General features: G+C 41.9%; 1 protein-coding gene across 3 annotated transcripts in view; it reads right to left on the minus strand.

Annotated features, from left to right (window-relative positions):
• Positions 1 to 202: 202 nt before the first annotated feature.
• CARMIL1 (capping protein regulator and myosin 1 linker 1) overlaps positions 203 to 22037 on the minus strand; it is a 205774-nt gene continuing 183939 nt past the window's right edge. For 2 of the 3 annotated variants that reach the window (XM_065667848.1, XM_065667850.1), the window contains 7 exons: positions 18552 to 18658; positions 16505 to 16937; positions 12678 to 12756; positions 9794 to 10027; positions 6755 to 6889; positions 4514 to 4660; positions 203 to 1247 (listed from right to left, as the gene is read on the minus strand). In XM_065667848.1, coding sequence (XP_065523920.1) covers positions 1123 to 1247; positions 4514 to 4660; positions 6755 to 6889; positions 9794 to 10027; positions 12678 to 12756; positions 16505 to 16937; positions 18552 to 18658 — 1260 coding nt within the window. In that variant the 3' untranslated portion in view covers positions 203 to 1122. The remainder of the gene's footprint in view (positions 1248 to 4513; positions 4661 to 6754; positions 6890 to 9793; positions 10028 to 12677; positions 12757 to 16504; positions 16938 to 18551; positions 18659 to 22037) is intronic. The other variant, XM_065667849.1, reaches the window with a different exon arrangement.

The raw sequence follows: 22037 nt of genomic DNA on the forward strand, positions 1-22037 counted from the left end.
TAGCAAAGAGATCTCCTTTCACCAGTTCCACAGAGGTGATGTGGAACGTCTCCCTTTCAGCAGGAGCAGGCATCTTACTAGAAGCAGAAAAAGATTATATGGGTTTTGTTTTAACTATGCTTTGTCTACCTGACACAGCAGCATCATTCAGCAAGCAGAAACTATCAGACCACAAATAGTGCTGTAAAAACACAGACGAGCATTTCAGTTGTAAAATCATTTTTTTTATTGTTACAAATATACATATGAATAAAATCCCTTCAACCTGCAATGTAAGTGGGTAGCTGTGAAATCTGCACCCCCTCCCTCAAAAGCTGAAATGTTTTTACAGATGTCAAACTATTTTTCTTGTAGAATTACACATTGAAAGGAAGCTAATATGCAGACAGAACTGAGGAAGGCCTCTAGAAAACACCAATATTAATAAAATTTCAATTGCCCTCATTCCAACCAACTATATACATTAATATACGAATGTGGAAGCATACCATGATTATACGTCATCCAAATCCTTCTCTGTTGTGCTTTCTGACGGTACACAAATGTAAGCGTTGGAGCTTTATGTACAGTACGAGAACAGGAAGAAAGAAGCTCCCTATGGGAGAATGTAAAAACCATACCCAAGCATTTAATATATATAATCTATACAAATTATTTTATTAGTGTGCTCTTTTAATATAATTACAATGTGCAATTGCATACCGCAAGAATATATTTATAGGTAAGTCACGTGCAGATTTGACACATTTACATTCAGCAGTACAACACATTACCTGCTGTACAGTGTATTAGTGTAAGACAACGTCCAGTTAATTTGCTTTGCTTTCTAAATGCCCTAATGCAGGGCACTCTTGGTAGCTGCTTCAGAGAAATTCAAGTAGAATACATGAAAGAGTCGCTGGCTTTAGCAAAGGCATGGAAAGGAATGTCTGCGTCTTACAGAACAGAAATTAAGGACCAAATCAATGCCAAGTGAGTGCACTGTAAATCACGATTGGAAGATCAGGTTTTCTGCATGGAAATGTACCTGTGGTGAAAGAGCAGCTGGACAGGAGGGCTGTTGATTGCTGTACCCTGATTGTTATAAAAAGCTCTTGCACTACGAAGCACTTGTACTGATTGCTAAACAAAAATAAAATCTTTATCTGCTTCTTCTCCAGAGTCACTGGACTTGCTTCCCTGATGGCCGTCTTTACTTAAGGATCTCTGGAGCTCATGAGGCTGCTGCCCAGGGCTTCTTTTCGCAGCTGTATAAAGCAGAAATAGGTCTTACTAATGATTGCAGAAGAGAGAAGACAGCAAATAATAAATAGTCATTCGTGCACACAGGACCTGCTTCTGCTCCCACTCAATTCATTTGCACTAGCGGGACTAGCGTAGGTCTTTTAATCTTCAACCCAGAAAAAGGTGAGAGAGAAGAGAGAGTGAGCAAACTTTATTTCAGTGTTGGCTGGCAAGCAGGGAAACTTGAAATAAAACCTCGGTACTTCACTGTGACATGGATAAACATTACAGTTAGAAACAGCATGGAGATGTTCCTCTCATCACACCACTTCAAATCCAGAACAGCATTCTTTTTTCCCCACTGGGCTGGATCTCAGGCAATGTACCCCTGACTGCTAAGGCGGACGTCCTCACTGGCCACCCCTCAGACGTGCAGCGCATTCTCGGCAGGCCTGTCTTCCTAGCAGGACACCTACATATTCTGAGTCCCTTTTGACTTAGCAGCCTTCATCGGGACAGACATTCACTTTGGCATCCACATTACTTGAAGTGCTGCTCCCTGCCTACTCTGTTCTGATGGGGAAAGGAAAACACCCACGGCTCTGAGCCCAACCTGCACCTCTTCCAGCTGAGACCACGGGCTCTGCACCTTGCTGTGCTTGACAGTGGGGTAAGCAGGACATACCCACTTCCCATGATCTAAATGCAAACAACACCCGTTTTGTTTGCCCAGCACTCTATCATCTCTGTAAGGCCAGGGTTTTCCCCAAACCTATAGGCTTTGAAATAAATTACAAAGAAGGTTGTGAAACCTTGTTAAGATTTCTAATTGAATCAGTGATCCACAATTGCTGTGGTAAGAAGAGGGTTATTACACAGATCAATGAGGGTTATCGTACACAAGGATTGATAGCTTTAGAAATCTCATTCTTTCTATTAAAATGAACCTTTAAGCACAATGAAAGGTGTCAAATGTGACTTCGTTGCAAGTTGTCTCTCTTCATACCCACAAAAATATATGTTAAAATTAGAAGATCACCTTTGCTCCACCATTTCAGATAAGGATGTCTGGCTTTGGTCCACACTGATCCATGTGCCTGTTCCCATTTGTGCACGCCTCACTTAACAAGGCACCGCCAGCAGTCACAGTGGCCAGGAAGTGCCACCTCTCCTTCCTGTGTACTGCTTACCTATAGCTTCACCACTGCAAGGGACAGCCTGCCTGTCACCGCCGTGCAGCTCCAGCCACAGCAGGGGCGGGGAAGCAGCAGGTTGTCGCTGATGCATCTCCATGACCCATTCCAAACTGTGCCAGGCTGTGTTAGGGTCTGCCAGGAATATGGAAGATGCAAAGAGGAATCCCAAGGGAGCCAGTGCTGCTGGGCAACCTCAGCAGGGATGCTCCCTGTATCTACAGGGGGCCAGCACAAGTGGCCAGGCAGCGCTGCTTGCATGCCAACATGCTGTGAAACGAGACAAAAAGCTCTGGACCATTTTTGCTTGGCACAGACATTTTCTGGTCCTGGATCTCTGCTGTGATGAAAGCAAAAAAAAAAAATCCAGCACATGTCTTGCGGAGACCCACCTCCGCACACATGGCACAATTGCTACCCAAATAGCTCTCTTGAGCCAAAAATACCTGTTTCCTTGTTTGCACTACCCAAAATATGGGAGGAAATGAGAGCCAACAGCTATGCAATTGCTACATTCTTATCCTGGCTTTGCGAGTTGGGACAGAGAGCAAAGGATTTTTTAAAATAATACTTAAAGCTATTTACTAGAATTGGAGAGGGTTAAGATACCTAAAAATTCCTTTAAAAAAACACCATTTAGGCATTTTCACCCTCCCAACCACCACCGCTTTTCAAAGAAATAGGTGCCTGGAAATGTTTGAGTCATTTTTGATAGTTGTACCTCCTAATAATTACACGGCCTTTGTTTGGCCTCCATTCACTCTTCAAACAAAACCCAGAACACATCCTGCAGCAGCCATTTTAGTATAGGACCTGATAAATTAAGACAGGTAGTTTGCCCCTGAATTACCTGAAAAATGTATCATCAAGCACTGAAGTTCACATACAGCAAAGCAGGCTTCTGCCACAAGAGCTTACCCTTGCCCCGATGAAACCATACACAGGCGACCTGCACAGATCTGTGGCAGCATCTCAGCTTTTGAAACTTACTTTATCAGAGAGAGATCTTAGAACGAACTAAAATATAATAATTTGATTATGACAGGGAGGAGAGAGCCCAAGTCTGGGCGGGTTAAGTTTGATTCTACAATATGAAAAGGAAATAAGTTCATGCATTTTGGGCTGAGGACGTTATAAAAGGGATACATGATGTCTCACAAATAGAAAAACTGAAGGGTAAATGCAATTGCATAAGATGATCAAATCCCTCACTAAAATACTTCATAAAAAAGTAAATTTGAATCATTATTTAGACAAACCAGCTAAGAGGTTAAAAAAAACAACCCACGTAAACACACACCATTTGAGAACAGGAGCTCCTATGTTTTAAAAACACACAGATCAACCATTTTTATAGCCTACTAAATGAATTCACCATAAGTCAAAGCTGCTCTTCAGGAAGTAATGGCTTAAGCTTGCAGCACAGGGCTGGGTTTGGGTTCTTTTGGTGTTTTTTGCTTGTTTATGAAGCTGAAAATCAAAGTACTATGTCAAAATAACCTGATTTACCCAGTTCTCAAATGGTTTTGTGAGTGATGTACTGAAACTGGCACTAACAATAGTCAGGCTGAAACGTATTTTGAAATACTTCAGTGCACACATCTTAAAAAGCGAAGGTAGGGAAGCACACAAAGCAGCGGACAGTCTACCTGCAGCATGCTTACACGGCAGCATCACTGCAGTGAGCGAACACGGTTTGTAATAAGCCCTCTTCTGGAGAAGGGCTGCAGGTCCTATATGGTACTGGTCATTGATGTTGTCATGAAAGAAAAATAACAGAATCACAGAATGTTTTGGGCTGGAAGGTATTGTAAAGACCATCTAGTTCCAACTCCTCTGCCACAGACAGAGACACTTTCCACTAGACCAGGCTGCTCAAAGCTCTCTCCAATCTGGACATTCACACACATCTCTTCTCTGGAAATTTGCTCATGCCAGGTAGTCCCCATAGGAACAGAAAGATGATTAGCATCCCATGAGATTTCTACCTGTCCCATAATCCAATGCCAAACCCATACTGCTGTGGCTTCTTTGCTATTACAATTGTTAGTGCCAGTTATCAAGCACTGTCTTGATGAAAAATGAAAACTTCTAACCAGAAGTTGGCTGTGTCTTCCTCTGCCCAAGCACATTAGCTTCCTCTTCTGCACTGGCAGAACACTGCCCCGAAGTGGTTTTCATGCTGCCAGATGGCTTGGCACAGTCAGGAACTGTATCTCTTTTTTGACAATCTCCTGTTTGCTCTAGCAGGGAAAAGGATTCATATCCCTAAGCTGTTCCATATGCCCACATACAGAAAGTAATACAAATAATTTCATTTATCCATCCCATTTAATCAGTTGTTCAGAGTAGTAATCAATATGCAAGATGCTTGCTTAAATGTAGTCCAGATATTTATATATGTTAGTAACTGCAGCCCAATCTTACAGGTATGCTGTGTAAAGAGATGTATTCCAAGACTGTCCCAAAGCGATTTTATAATCAAGTATCATCTAATTTGCAGCTCTCTTTTGCAGGAGATACAATTTTGCTTACTTATTAGGCAGATTTGCAGTGATTTACCAGTTGCAGAAATAAACTGAGCATGCTAGCCTGAAAGAGGGCAGAAAGCAAGGACAGAGGAATGACTGAGTGAGGAAGTACAACAGCAATAAAGAAAAAGGAAAACCTAAAAAGAATTAAGAAACCTAAAAGAATTTACTCTTTCCAGACCTACAGTTGTGTAGCACCAAGTTTGCTCTCGCAGCCTGATGAAAAGCTGATGAGAAAACAAGGACTCTAGCAAATGCAGTTATTGGAGAGCAGCTGAAGAGAGTTTGCTATGACAAGAGCCTTTGACTGCAGCAGCTCTCAACATGACAGCGCTAGTGGAGCAAGTCTGATGCCTAAGCAGTAGCCCAGTTCACCTATCTCAACACAGGGTCCGATGAGACTAAATGCAGGAGAATAAACAGGTTCTATTCTGCCTTGCAGCCCTCATAATGCCACGGGCACTGGAAGGCACTTCAGACACCCTGCTGTCTTTTTCCAGACCTTGAGCCACAGACCGCAGCAGCTTTTGGCATCACGGACCATCTGAACCCTCAGCCCTTTCCAGACACAGCAGAGGTCCTTGGGTGTGTTGTGTCCTGCTAGTTTTATGTAATTCAGTGTGACTGCGGTGGTTCTGCTGGGCTACCATTAGGGCACAAGAGCAGCCCAACAGAATCATAGGTGGCTGAAGTGAGAGTCAAAACCTGCAAATACCCTACATGTGCTGACATGCAGATCACAGCCACACAGTAGCAATTTTTAAAGCAGAGCAACACCCAGACTGTGAGGTAAGCTGTTTCATAAAGGCCATGGTAGTTTCAGGACAGAAAGGGAGAAGCTTCTTAAAATATACCTCTGGACCATCCTGCTTGAGAGATGGCTTTGCTCCTCCTCTTGTCTAGAGAGTAACTGTGGGCTCCGTGGGCAGCACAACTGCTTGGTCTCCACAACCTAGTGTTAGGTATCTGCCTTGACTCATCTGCCTTGATGCCACACAATAAAGAACTGCTGGCAGAGTGTGAAAGGGCACCCCTTTGTCTCACAGCTTAAGTGATGGGAACTGCTTTGTATTCATGAGGAGAGTCCCAGGAAGGAAGAGGTGTTACCCCCAGATTTCAAATGTCATCTTTTGTGCCAGCTAGCACCACATTGAGCAACATTTCTGCAAAGACTTCTTCACGCATCCTATGCTATCAGAGGAAGCCTTAGCAATTCTAAGAGGCCACTGTGGGCAAGGAAATGCACCAGCAAAAGCAGCAGTGCAGTGCACACATTAAAATCAGCAAAGACAAGACAGCAGTCTACTGTTGCGTGTAAAGGGTACCAAGCCCTGCCCTGGCACATATTGTATCATGTTCTGAGGAGGTGAGTTCAGTCACATGCAACAGCCCTGCAGAAAGGAAGAGTACAAACAAAGCAAGAGGCTGGCTGCAAGGAACAATGTCATGGCTGCTCCTCTGGAAATGTGCTGAACCACAGAGCTGCATTCCACATTACTGTGTGTGACCAACACCAATCAGCATCTCAATTCAGACCAGACTAAACCATAATATACATGAGTCCCTTAATTGCTCAGCTACATTATTAATACCAAAGGATTCATCTTTCATTTGGTTTGATCAAAGGAAGAAAATACAGAACACCAACCCATGGGTGGAGGTGAGGAACAGATAATTAGATACACTTTCCTTTTTCTTTCTTCCTCCAAATGAAAAACCCTCTTCCAATCCAAGTGAAGACAAATCTAGGGACAGTAACACATTGAATTCTAGTAGCTGGAGCAACAGTTATAGCAACACACCTACCTTCTTGAGAAAATGATCTGACAGAGGGGCTGCTCTGACCATCCTTTTCTTTATCAGAAGGAACTTTCTTCAGCACTGGTGGAAGCAGGGCAACTTTGGGGGAACTGGGGCCGGAGGGAGACTCTGGAGTATCATCTGTGGAGTACCATGAACAAAAGGGTGAGAAGTTACATTTGTGCTGTAGCTCACAGAAATGGTGCTGTTATGATGGGCCAAATCGCAACACAACACAAAAACAAGAAACAGCTAAAATCTGTGTCAGAAAAAGGAGGATTCTACATTAGGAAGAATCTAGGAGGAATTTACATTATGTCAAGAGAGCACATAATGGTCTTAGGTCCAGGATCTTAATAGCCAAAGCCAAGATCTCAATTTCAGCATTTTTAATGTGTACTGCTGTTGCAGCACAAACAGAAATCCAATGGGACCAATCAAATTTCCTGCAAGATGTAAGTATGCAATTTGTAAGGGACAGCTGAAAATTATTTTGGATGGATTTCTGGAAATATTTATTCTATTTATATTTTCATTGTACTGAAACATAATGAACTGATCAATTTAAAAGTACTGTTTCACAGTTACAAGGCATAAAATTGAACCAGGGAAAGAAGTTTCATCGATAGCCTACAGAACTCTGTACTTCCAGGAATAAGTTGCCAGTACATAACATGATCATATCACATCTGCAAAGACTTTTTAAATAGAAAAAATAGTTTGCCGTTCTAGACTGTGAGGAAACATGGAACTTAAGTTCACATCCATAGTTTAAACTATCTGGATATCTTGTTTCTCTAAAAGGCTGGATATGCATTATATATGGCAAGTTGACTACCATCTTTACAGTCCTTACAGGAAGACCTTTTCAGTTTTAGACACCCATCATTTGGACAGCAGGGAAGTGCAATTACAATGGATTACTTAAACTGCTTGTATGTTTGCCTCCCAAGGAGGAAACAGCGACATATGTACACAACAGAGGGACTAAGAAGATACATTAGTGCTGACAGAAGGAAAAAGGAACTCAGAGTATCACCTGTATTGCGTATTTGTACAACGAATTAATTCAGTTGCATACTGGAAAATAACAGGAATTAATCTCACTGTGGAGGAGCCACCACAGAGGAGACAATCTTTTTACTTTCAGCATAGGAAAGTGATGAACTTCTAAATGCAACTCAAGCAGAACAGATACACCAATTCTTGGACCTGCTCCATGCTTCTGATGTGCGTGTGAGGCCAGTTGCTTTGGGAAGCTCGGTATCAACATATGGATGAGCTCAGTGCTTGGCAAACACAGCCATGTATTTCCGAACTAAAGCTGTAATGTACTTTATTGAGGAACCACTTTCAGTCTCTGATAATTTGTAGACCTCTGCAGTGTGTTCCTTGGCCCTCAGATGACTTAGCAAGAATTTGCTACCACAGTTTGGCCACACCACTGGGAACAACAGCAGAACCAAGAGCGTAAATAGAATTATTGCTTGGCTTCTTCATCACATCACCTGGGCATGCTTAACCAGCAGGTTGTTACAGGTACAGGAATAGAAGTTAGACTGCAACAGAGATGGTGCTGCTTTTTCTGCCACCTGAGGAGCTGGCCTATTACAAGTAAATATTAATTACTCTGTGTTAAACCCACAGTATGCTCTCTCTGCAGGAAACAGAAGCTGGCAGAAACAGATAGCTTAGGTCTTTCTGATATCTGAGATTTTGAGATAACACACTGCCTATTTTACAGATTAAGCATCACAATGTAAGCCCTGCTTTCCTATTGTATTAATCTTTGTGAGCATCTTACCCAACACCTCTCACTTTTATGGCCATTTCTAAAATGATCAATAAAGCAAATATAAAGCCATCTAAAACCTGAAGGTGATTCTGTCTTTGAACAACATTCTATCCACTGAAATGCAGAGACTAAGTAATGCTCAGGTTACACATGAAGGGCAGGGAGGAGGCTGTAATACCCCTCTGCCCCCTCATCCTCATCAGATATTACATCTTTCTAAGGTCAACAGTGAGTATGGGAAAAGTCTAGAAGTCTACAAGCTCTTACAGATGGCTATGCTCAAATTTTTCAGTTGTTAGCAATTAATAAGCTGTATTTGCCATAGCTACTGTGAGAGTCAGTAACTAGCACTTAATTCCCTACAACTACAGTGGCTGTACTTTGCAATGAGGGGGTTGTGACACTGGCCTATTAAGCAGCAGACAGACAAATGTATGGGAGATGTGCTGAGGTATTTCCCACTATTGGAAACCTGGAGATAATAACCAGGCAGGAAGTTAGGGCAGGACAGAAGTTAACAGTCATTCAGCTGGCAGACTTGCAGAGTTATAAAGCACAGTTACAATTGTTTCCAGTCAGAAGCAATAAGGAAAGAAACAAAGGCAAAACAAGTTAAAAGAGTGAGAGACAGTTGTTTTGTTCAAGTTATTAAGAACAACAGGTATTTACTTGAGGACCTAGAAGGAGTCTCCTACACTGGAGATATTCAAGGCCCGCCTGGACAAGTTCCTGTGTGATGTACTGTAGGTTACCCTGCTCTTGCAGGGGGGTTGGACTAGATGATCTTTTTAGGTCCCTTCCAACCCTTGGGATTCTGTGATTCTGTGATTCTGTGAAGCTTGCCAGAAAACCCCAAGGACTTCAGTCTTAAACACCTTCAGAGCAAGGTGTTTAGGGAAAATATAGTTTTGTCAGTGCTACTACATCAGGGATTTGATGCTGAAGCAGCTTTCTGCGATCACCTCTTCCATGAAAGTGGGCTAACTCAAAACAGCTCTGCCACTGCTGCTACTGCTTCTCCTCAGGCTTTACTATTACAAATCACATACTGAACCATTTTAGTAAGTTTATTTGAATTAGGGCAAAGGGAGGTGAGAAAGAAGGATGCAACTGCAACTGCAAGTGACTGAAGAACCTGCCTCTCTAGCTTCTGTCAAGCATGTGGCCATTGGTGTCTCCTCCACACCCCACACAAACATCCCTCAGAAGTACCCAGCTGGGAACAGCAAATGCCCAGAAGAGCTCCTCACCAGTACGAGAGGCAGAGCGTGGTTTCTGTGGCACGGTGGGTCGTGCTGCCAGGCTGGGCTTTGTTGCCTGCAGTGGGGGTTTTGGGCTGGTTGGTGTATTGGAAGAACTTCTTGCCTTTGCACCAGCTTCTGCCTTTGGTTCAGCTTTTGAATTCTTTTCGGATGATGCTGAGATGGAGTCACCTTTATTTGAGGCAAACCGGCTCTCTGGAAGGGTCTGCTGGAGTTTAGGCACTAAAATAGACAGACACATAAAATAAAATCTCCTGCAACACAGAAGGCTCTGTACAGAGATATGCTTGTGTGGGAGATACCATCATTACCTCACAAACCACTGCTGCACTGCTGGGTAAGAGGACCCCTAACAGTTCATTCAAAATCACTGCAAAAAAAGCTTCTAAAACTGCTAGTTCTTACACGTGCTAAGGTTCGTGATGATGGCATCCCCCCCTTTTTAATGTTCTTGGGCTGATGGCTGGCTGGACCTTATTCTTCCTTCACCTTTCTGGCAGCAGATGGTACAGCCTACCTGCTGAGCAGGCATGATCAGTGGGAAAGGCAGTCTTTGGCTGTTTTGTGCCTCTACAGACAAAAGGCTGGGTATCCAAGATCAACAGAGAAATTCTGGCCCAGAAAATAAATCCCAAGTGTGTGATCAGCAGGCTACATCTTTTTATTTGTTGCTTTTAGCAAGCTCTGGAGGAGGTTTTGAAACTTAGCTGAGATCAAAGTATTCACTGTATAACATTTTGATTTATCTAGTAACGCTGTATATGGATTATGGTTTCCACACATTAGCAAATTTATCAACTTATTATTTACCCCAACCAAAGGCCAAGGTATTTACAGATAAAGCTACACTGACTTGCAGGCAATAAATCAGTCCTATCTAGCTGTGCAACTTGGTAGAAAGCCTGCTGGACTCCAAGTTGCAAACAAGCAAAATGCCTGCCCTACTTTCCTACACTGTAGCCCTCGGAAGGTTGAAGGCTTGTATGTAGAGGGTATAATGATTATCTTGGCACTTGTATGTTAACTTCAGACTTTCAATGATTCTGATATCCTCAGAAGAGAATTACAGACTGAAATGCAGACTGGTAGCCTTGGTACTTGTCAAAGATGCTGACTTGACCTACCTACCAGCTATTGCCATTCAGAAATCCTACTTGTTACAAAAGCGCTGAGCACAGACATTTTAAGGGCAGTGGGAGGGAAGGGAGTGTTGATACAGCTTGTTGCAAGCCAATCTCCAATACCTTCTTCCAGCTTATGTAGCTGTTTTTCAGTCCAGCTGGAGTTAAACTCTGGCAAACTATAGAGCTGGGTGGCACATACATATTTTTGTGAGTCTTCACGCATGCAACAGACTTTCATGCTGCAAGCAAAACAGCAGGACACCTTCTCCACTTGCGTGTATGCGTGCATACAAAAAAGCAGGCAACATCCAGATATGAAGCAAGGAATAACCCCCCCCCCCCCCTTCTCATTCTGCATCACCAGCTTCAGCTTTCCTGTAGCAACATCCAGCAATTCTCCATTAACTCTCTTGCCTTCCTAACCTCAGTCTGCTAATATCATTAGAACCCAGTAAGTTAAAATACATTAACCCAAACCAAAGACAAACTGTAGTCGCAACAGCGAAGAGCAGCCCCGGGAGCTCTTAAGCAGGAGTTTATTTTTTTAAGGTATAAAAGAACCGACAGCTGGAGGCCAAAAGGAAGGGACATGCACAGCACAGTGAGGTGGGGGTGAAATGTGTCGTATACAGAGACAAGAACCAGAGAAAAATTGGGGTCAGACACTCTCACCTACTTTAATGCCCCAAGCACAGATTTTCTGGCTCCTCTGGCTTCAGTTTGATAGTATTAGGGAGCACACACAGTACACAAGGTCCTCCTCAAAAGATAATCAGGCTTTAGGAGTGCTGATGTATAGAGTTAGCATGCTCTGAATATGCCCCATTTGGATTTTGATTCCAGCCTGTTTTTTTCAGCCTTGCTTCTGTATGTTTTGGCAGCCCTATGTGCTGTGCTTGCAGGATACCTACCACTAGGAAATCAGACCTGGATTTCCTAGTTCAGCCTCCTCCTTTCAGTCCAATCAATGTCGTATGCACAAACCACCAGATCTGAATCCCTTCTGAACGCTCCACTGCCCAGCCAGTTCCAGAAGCATGCACAGGGACCAGAATTTCATCTTGTCCTGATATGGCTGCATTGTAGGCACTGCCATGTCAGGGTCCAGGACTACGTGCAGAGGAAACTGGTGGTTTAAGCACGGCAAGGCTAGACTCCACTTTGTACGTAATAGAGAGTCATTTTGTGCATGTGCGCAATGTCCAGGGGTTTCTACAGCTTTGCAGACAACCCTGGCTTTGGTCAAGCCAGGTAAACCCTTGGAAGAACCAGCTGCCATTGCCTATGAGATGTCTAGTCTAGCAGCTGAAAGCTGGTACGTGCACAGACTACAATAAATCTTGCAAATTGGTCATATTTAGGTCATCAGATAGATTGAGTTTCACTTCTTCCTGCACAGACATTTTTGCTGACTCCTGGTTTCATCTTCAGCTTTGCTGATCCCATTACAAGTTGGCATCCTTTTGAAGGTACCTCAGGCATATGCACCAAGTACTTTCCCTCCTGTGCAATGTGGAACACAAGTAAAAGCTAAGCTGTCAACTCTGTCCTAGAGCTGCCTTCACAAGAAGTGCTGCCCAACGCAGTACAAAAAAGTGAGCTTGTTTCTAATCCTTTTCACATAGTGTTAAGCTCGTATTTCACTTAAGCAATTGTAGGCACACAATCTGGAGAGGGAAGTGAGATTTTTGAGGTTAGGCATTTTGCATTTTCAAAAAGAAGCTTACACCAGGACATTCAAACTGTACCTGTACCACTTCCATCCAGCCGTTCTGAGCTCATCACGGTGTCAAAAGATTCTCTGGGAGTTGTGTCATTCCCAAGTTTCTGAAAAAGTGAGAAAATCTTTCATATTAATAATGTATTTGTAATTAATACAACTCAGTGGTTCTGTTAGGGGAAAAAAAAAGCTCTAATTTGGAAGCCATAAGGCAGAGAAAGCAGTGATAGTAATAAATGGCAGATTCTCCTTGTTTCTATTACAGGTCTTGGAGATCTAAGCAAGAAGAAAACTGCAACTACAGCAGTAGCAGTACTCACATATTTACACAACAGACCTTACTTACTGAAAGGTGTTTAAAGCTACCCATCACAAGCACCACTGGATGCTCTGCACCCCTACAGAAAGGGGTCTTCTTGTTCACGTGACGGTATACTGGCTAAATCTTACATCCTCAAAAACAGCTTTCCTAACATCCTGGCCTCAGAACAAAAGGTGCAAAGACTAGCTCTAGCCTAAGTGAGCTTGAAACCTGCATGCTCACTAGAAGAAGCTTAGATAGGCAGCTGATGGGCTTGTAAAAGAACAAGCCTTCTTTTAGTGTCTTACCTGCAGGAACATTACGCTTTGTACCACTGAGTGAAAACTCGGGTTTTATTAAATTTCTTGGCTGTCACTGATGTTTTGGCTAAATTCTCACTTTTCTACCTCCACGTAAAGTACAATGTTTCTTTGTAAGATGGTCTTGACTATGTGCTTTTGAAGTGAATAGCACTCTCTGCTTACTGGTTTTTCCTCCATACCTTGGTAAAAAAGCTTTTGGGAACTGAATTTGCAACAATTTCTTCATGCCTGTCACCAAAATACTTATTTTTCTATGTAAATATTGAAGATACATGCATAACACTTAGCTACAGTAAATGACTTAAGGCAGCTGTATGACAATATGAAAACTAACTTCACTATAACTCCTGCCTCCATCCCTACTTATGGGACTACTGGGAAAATCAGACCATGTACAGAGACAAGTACAATAGCCAGTGCTGGCATCTGTCAGTGGAGAACTTAAAAATGCAATTAGGATGTTACCATGTTTGGCTGCCTACAATACACACATTACAAACTGCTTACAGTCCCAAGATAACACTTAACACTAGCTACAAAACTTCAGTCTGAGAAGCTGTCAGTCATGTCAGATAAATGCAGGTGAATTTATTACATAGATGAATAACGAGCAGGTCCTACTTTTAATAGGAATTCTTGCAAGGTTGGGAAATCCTGCAGAGTTGGGTACCATCGAGAGTGAATAAACAGGTTACAAACGATGGTCTGCTCCTAGGTCTTGCTTGAGGTACTTAAAAATTCAGTCGGCAAACACTAGATGGAGCTAAAAGATAGTTTTATGCATGCCCAGAGGCATCGTTAATTTGCAAAGACTCCTCTCTACCCTTAATGCCAATTAACACATTGTATTCTAAGCAAAAGAAAACAAAAAAGCATCTACCATCTTTTCATCTACTGTGCACCTGCTTGTATCTGTAACAAGACTGCGGTAGGGTACGAATGAAATAGTAAATTCCTTCTGGCTTTGTTTGCAAGTAAAATAGCTCAGAATATAAGCAGCCATCTGTACCTTAAAGGAAAATATCATTTTCCATTACACTGGAATTCTGCTAAATTTGAAGATGGTAGGGAAGTTGATGTCATACCCATCCTAAACAATGTAAGAGCAGTGGGATGCTGTCTTCTGTAGCTCAACCATCCAGATACTGTATGATTTTCACCTTTGTGAATATCACGAATAAAAGTACAGACCTAAATTATTTGATATTATGATCCAGGATGAAGTATGTGAAAAATTCTTTTGAACAGCAGTTCAATTTTGTTTGGTCTTGGCAACATTAAGAATGGATGACTTGGTACCCTGCTGTGTACAGATTCCTATTTCAATTCTGTTTTCTTGTCACTCTTTAAATAGTAGTACAAAAAACCCCTCTATTTTTGTATTCCATAAATATGATAAAACCAAAAATCTAACAAGAAAAAAAATCAATAATACTGAAAATTAAACCTGAAAGAAAAAGAGGGGCAACCTTTCCAACCAGTAAAAAAGCAAAGGGTGGAAAAAACTGGGAAGAGGCAACTTTTCTTTTTGATAGATGAAACTCAAATTTTCCATCAATGCTACAAAGCTGCTCATCAATCAAAGAGCACTTTTACTCTCTCCACTTAAGAAAAAAAAATTACATATGCTAATATTATACCTCAGTCACATTATTCCAGATCTGACTAACATTAGATGACAAGTGTTAAGAACTTGAAGAGCACCAAGCATACACTGTTTGCAGTTGTAAAAATGTATATAATCTGGAGTAGCATGGTAAATTTAAAGTTACAGGCAGAGCGTAACACTCTTACTTAAAATCATACAGTATTTTCCTTAAAAACTTGGTGTTTTAGAAACCAATGGGATTATTCATGGGCAATACACAGCATCAATGAGAATGGCAGAAATTGGTCATTTCTTCAAAAAAAAAAAAATCAGTTTTATGCTGAGGATCCCTTCAATGAGGCATGGACAACTGTGTTAATTTGAATCTGCTTATTACAAGATTCCAGTGTTTGCAGGAATGGTTCAGACACCATGGCAAGTACTTTAAACTACAAAGAAAGACAGTATGAACTTCTGAGTGTCTGTTCTGCAATGTATTAAAAGAAGAAAAACACAGCAAAGCTTGCAGATGAGCTTTGTCATAAGGTAACAGCTTCCAAATGACAGGGGATAAATGGTGGGGAATGGAGAGCATCCAAGTTCCCTGCATGCTGAAAAGAAAGAGGACTGAAAAAATGTTGATCTTTTGGTAATTTAAGAATATGCCAGCTGCAGCTGGGATGATAATGGGGAAGTTCAATGGCAAATGGGCATGAAGCAAAATAGTTTGGCCTAAAATGCTTCAGAGTAACACTAGGATATTCCACTCCACACGTTCACAGAGTGAAGCAAGGTTCCTGCCCAGCATCAGCACTACAGAGGAGAAAATTAGAGGGGAGTGAAGGGAATCCAGACAGATAATTGGGAATAGATTAATTTTTTTTAGAAAGCTTATTTTCTTTGAGTGTTAGTACTTTAAAATACAGCAATTGAAGGCATAACAATAATTAGATGTGGGGCAAAAAGGATGTAAAAATGAAGTGCATAAAGAAAAATATGATCTGAATAGTTATAAACAGCGTCAGGAAGCCAGATTTACTTCTCTGCATGGAAAACATAATTTAAAACACAGTACATCTCTCCATCTTTCTACATCACCTTCTAAAAGAGAAGAGTACCTACAGCTACCACTGTAGTTCACTCTGCCAAACACCTGAGACACTGGTGTGCAGTGGGCACACAGTAAGACATCCGTCCTGGTTTTACCTTTTCTGAAGCATGTTTCCACTACACATGAACAAACCACACATCATATAGAGAGAAGACTTCCAAGCTGTGCTTCCTAGTCGCCCAAAAATTTCTCTGAAACACATGTAAACAATTCTGCGCCCTCTTCCGTGCTTGTGATAGCCTGACGTAAAGTGCAAGAGCGGGCACCACCTCCTCCACAAGAGGTGGAGGATTAAGAGCGTATTTCCTGCTGTGCCTCCCCATTTGCAGCCTAGCACTTAGCCCAGGTATTTATGTTTAACCAACACAGCAAAGAGCAAACCTCCTGCAGAACACCATAATCCCTGGTGGAAAGCATGACTGATATGCCAAACCCCAGGCACCAACCCTTGTAGACCCAGTCTACCTCCCCTGAAGACACCTGGCTCTTACCCATTTTTTCAACAACTCAAGAGAAATCAAATTGCCTTCACCTTCTGAGCAGATGCTGCTCTCTTCTCCTGCTTGGCTTTCATTTCTGCGAGAAGTCCACTGCCCATCACCTGCACGCCATACCTCCGGCCTCCTTGTGGGCTTCCTTTGCTGTCACCCTTCTCGGCTTTTGCTGCATCATCTGTCTGTGCCTCCTCCAGTGAGTCTGGTGTCTTTAACTCCTCAGATCGCTCTGGACCACCGTTCTGCTCTGCAGGCTTTACCTCCTTCTTGTTTGTGTCCATAGCTGGACTTTTTGCAGCAATCTTGGGTGAGGAGGGCTCCTCTGCCACCATCACAGTCTGGGGACGTTCAGATTTGGAGCCTCTTGATTTGATTAAGTTAAGGAAGCCACTCTTCCTTGAGTCCCTTTTCTTCTTCTCATCGCCTGCTTCACTGGGTTCACTGCTCTCTGAACTTTTAGCTGATGGTCTCCTATTAAGACATAGACATTTTAAACAATTCTCTACTCCCCTCCTCCCTCTCTTTTAAACAGTACCAAATTACTTCTACTGGGCAAACCCATCTTTTGTATGATCCATATGTTGCTCTAGGCCCAGTCATTAGCTGGTGTGTCTAAATTAAATACTGGACAATTAACATGGATCATACTCTCTTGAGGATTCTTGTCCTGGCCTTGTGCATGGTATATTGAAGAGAGGCACTATGTAATCTGCTCTGGGAACTCAGCTGTTTCCAACATCAATCAGCTCTACCCAACCTGTCTATGCACATCTGTACCGGGTCCACATGACAATATTTTGGTAGTGTGTGTGGGAGGGGATCTAGAGGAGGAACTTCTGTGAGAAGAAGCTGTTGGAAGCTTCCCCTGTGTCTGACAGAGGCAATGCCAGCATGTATGTTACGAACAGAGTATTGAGGGGAAAGCTGGGTGCGTAACATGTCTGCATAAGAATACCCTAACTGGAGAGAGAGCCACCAGTGCAGCAAACCAGAACAGCAAACAGGCATGTCCAGGGATGGGCACACAAGGACAGTGATATCTGAAAATGAGTGGCTGGCAGGCACCCAAGGGAAGCACAGGAGGATACAGTAGTCTGTGAGCACCCTGAACCATCATTTAACCACTACACATAGTGTATCACACATGGCTTCACATGTCACTATTGATATTTATAACTCACGCTGACTTTAAAACATTTGCTTTTCCTGCCACAGCTACTTACCCACTAACACCTACCATTCCTTAATGGATGTCACATACAGCACAGAAGGGGTCATTCCAAGTTGTCTGGAAATCAGACTCGCTTTCTCATTTATTTATGCAAGTATTTGTGTGTGTTTATCTCTGTATGTATACACACAAACATGTACAATACAAGAACATCTAGATATGTGGTTCTGTAAATACACAACCAGCTACAAAACAACTGTATAAGCTGTATAATCCTTCTACAAAGCTGAAGGAGACATATCTTTCAGATGAATGAATTGCCTAAATCTGGGATACTAAACCTTGATCAAACATATCTTTAACATTATTTCTGAATCAGCTTAAATCTATTAAATCATCTACTACTTCAATCATCTATCAGAACATTGCCCAACAGCAGTCCTTACTAGACAGAGACACCCATGTGCACTACTAGCACTGGAGAGGAGATCCTCAACCAATACGAAGCCCTGCTCCAGCCCCAATGAGCTCTGCTGAAGAATAAAATGAAGGCAACTGAATTACAGAAATACACCTGAGTCAGTAACTCCCATCACACAGTATATTAAAGCAATTTATTACAAAGTAGCAGTTTTTAAGGGAGGGTAATTGAATTCACAATGTATTGACTATTAAGATACTTTCTGCCTTTGACAACAGCAACCCTCGACATTGGGAACAGAAGTCAAACACAACATAGAAGTGTGACATGCCCGTCTACCAGGACGGTTTTTGCTTGTTTGGTTGTGGGTTGTCTGTTTTTTTGTTGTTGTTGTTTTGTTGGGTTTTTTGTGTGGGTTTTTTGTGTTTTTTTTTTTTTGTTGTTGTTGTTTTTTTTTTTAATTTAAATACAAACTTAAAAAATTTGAACTTACTTTGAATCCATTTTTGTCACTTTCTTAGTGAAAAATTCATCCACACCTTCATCCACTCTCCCCATGAGGCCATTCTGATCACCTTCCGGAGGCATTCCAGCAGATACCTGAAGGAAGAGAACACTCTCTCTGGTATATAGTAATCTAAGCATAGGTGTTTCAGGGATAATAACTGAGAGTTAAGACATTATAAAAGTTGCGTGAGCTAACCAAACCTCAGTGTGGACAATGGAATCACCACTGGAATTCCCTTTCCCTTCAGTGAGGCCAGGTGATGCATTCCATCAAATGTGAAGCAACCCAGAACACCAGTGACAAATTGTATACTGCAATGTATGAGACCAGGCATTGAATGACTTGGGCTTATAAGAATAGATCAGTAGTTCAGCTAGGAAATTAAAAAGGGAGTTAAGTCATCCAGATCATGTGGTGACCTGAGGAGAACATATTTTCAGCAGCTAACTGTTCCCCCATCCAGAGAAAAAAACATACGTTCTGGATTTTGGATTTAGAGATCCAGAAACAGAGTTCCAGCAGGCTAACAAAAAGCCTTTTATAGTCCATTCAGTCCACCACTACCAGAAGTGGAGACTCTAAATACAGAATCGGGTGTTTCACTTTAGGAACTGAACACAGATATTTGCTGAGTGTCTGAAAATGGTGCACCCACTCCCCCTTTTTGTTTTCAGTGCCCACATTTTGAATGTGGGTGACACAAGCATCTAAGCCAGGCTGACTTAGTAATACCTGCTGATCACAAAGGCCCTGTGAAGATTAGCTTGTGACTCTGTACCCTCCTGAAGATGAAACATGCTGTCTCCTGGGAGGATTTCTCATGTGGTCTGGTTCCTCTATGTGGCTTTGATGTGGAAAACTGCTAGTACCAGTAGAGAGGGTTCCTTCGATTTAAATGCTGTGTAGAAACCTTTTAGGTGACTACAAAGGACTCCACAAGACCCAACCCAGTTGTATTCTTGGTAGTACTAACAACCAGGTATCGGTCTGCCACAAAATAGCAGGGTTTGTAATTTAAAACAATTTAAATCAAGGAATCTCCTGGTTGCCACAATAACTCAGAATATTCCCAGCTTCTCTTTTCAGCTGGAATACACACTTTTTTCTATACCTCTAATAAGAAAAATGAACACTCTTAAAAGCTGCCGTTAACATCAAACCCAGACTCATTAAGCCAGTACAACGGATGTGCTTTAACACATGCATGAAACTTCTTACTTTTCACTGCTGAACCTCATTAGAAACCAAGTATTTACTTTGTTATCAATCAACAGTTAATATTTTATTAATACCTGCTGCAGCACTGTAATACTGATCTGAAAAGAGCCCACCTGAAACGACTCCCTTGTTGCCAGTTAAACTGCGTATTTCCTGTTGAAAACCAGTTTATTCTAAGAAGCACAATGACTTCTCAAGACTTCCAACTCTGCCACCTTTGGGGTTTTCTGCAGAGAACTTGTTTAGCTGGAACATCTGACACTAAGCAGCAATGCCTATGCTAACATCTGGGTTGGTCACACCAGTGTTGCTTGTCTCAATGTAAATATTTACCTCCTCAGTCAAAACCAGCTGACATTGACGTTTCCACCGAAACTAGTCAATCAACAGAAGCTGACGCATTTCAACAGAATGAGACACCATTTAATATTGATACTGGAGCCCTCCAGATAGTAAGAACAAACATGGAAGTATCAAAGGCAAACGCATCTCCTGAAGGAGAAGTAATAGAAGAATCCAATGATCTGCAGCAAATGAGAAGGTCTACCTCAAACCAGAAACTCGTTTGTGCCAGAAAAGCAGCAAGTTCCTAAAGATGTACACAAATGTTGAGAGCCTAATAAGGTCCTCAAAGCACAGGATTTTCTTTTGGATGTTTATAATGCAATGCCCTTCAGTGATCAACATTAATGTAAAGGACTGAGCTCTGGTTTATGTTTTACATTCCTAATGCTAAAACAAACCAAAAAAAGTTAAGTTTTCATTTTTCTTAGACTAAGTTTAAAAGTGAGCCTTGTCTGTTTCCTTATTAAGGAAAAAAAACTGGCTTGGAAGCAGAACTACATAAAATGAATCACAATCTCTTGCATACTTTAGAGATTCACCTCTTTGCTGTACTAAATCTTCACACATGATAGAGGAACTCATGAGGTTAAGATCCCACAAAAATCTGAGCGATAAACAACTGCTTCATCCTATTGCTTCAAAACTGCGTGGGGGTGAGTGGTGCTAATGTTCCCCCTTTTTTTTTAATTCCCTCTGAACACTCATTTCAGTAAAAACTGTGACAAAACTATAAATCTTTATTCTACCTACCCACCCCATGTTAAGAGTTTTCATTTCTCCCTTTTTCCTCTGTTTCTCCCTTTTTTTCTCCTTACATTTTTCAGCAACACCAGAGAAGTACAGCTCTGATCATCAGAGACCCCTTAAATCACTAAATGGAAATAACAGGAACAGCAAACAACCCTACAGATCTGCTTTAAGCATTAGAAAAGGTCAAGAATTTGCCTTGCTCATTTCAAGTGCTTTTCCTAACCACTGCTTTCTGTAGTCTCAAGGCAACAAAACCAGAAGCAAATCAATTCTGCAAACAATGCCTCATGATATTTTGTGCATTTCCCCTGAAAGCTCCAACTACCTCCAGAACAATGCCACAGTCCACTCATTACTCTGGCCTTCAAAACTTGGCTGTTTCATTTTTGGAAACATCAAAGCAAACACCTGAAGTCTTTCAAAAAGTTGTTTAGACTTGCTATGGGGTCAGAAATAGTAAGGAATTAAATGGTCCATAAAAACAAGACAGGGACAAGTAAGTTTAAGTGAAAAAAGTTTCTTTCAATTTCTGCAACTAAACAAACCTCTGGTTTCCTAAGTAATTCAATGTGGATGAGCATTCCCACCAGACTGCACTATCACGGGAAGTAACACTTCTCCTCAAGGAGAAATAAGCTTTTTGTTTCTGTTGAGCAAGATATTGTATGTCCTAATTTCATGCCTGGTAGTGAAGCACTTGTCTTCTCCCATGCCCCCACTCCTTCCAAACCCCTGTGCAGATGGCATGGGATGCGTTGAGTAGTTTGGAAGAGAAGCAAGTGTAGCAACTGGGAAAACACGTGTGTTCTGCAGAACTGGAATTGGAAGAAGTAAACACAGATGTGTTTTCACTACAATGTGGAGAACAGTCCATCCTTCTGCTACCTCTACCCTTCCCCATATAGCACAAGGGAATGGAAAGTTGGCTTGAATATCCCCTCTGCTTGAAGGTTTCTGCATTTCCAAATGGTGCAAAAAACATTCTATCACCTGATATGATCTTTCCAGCATTAGGGAAATTTTCAATGGTCTTCTCCATTGACAATCCTCAGGGAGCAGGAGAGGCCACAGGCATTCATTACTAGGCAGCATAACTCAGAGAAGCAATGGCTGCCCCTTGATAAGGGTTACTTATCACATCAGCTGTGCTCTGTTGCC

The sequence above is a fragment of the Lathamus discolor genome, chromosome 2 (genome assembly GCF_037157495.1).
Source record: "Lathamus discolor isolate bLatDis1 chromosome 2, bLatDis1.hap1, whole genome shotgun sequence".
NCBI classification, from domain to species: Eukaryota; Metazoa; Chordata; class Aves; order Psittaciformes; family Psittacidae; genus Lathamus; species Lathamus discolor.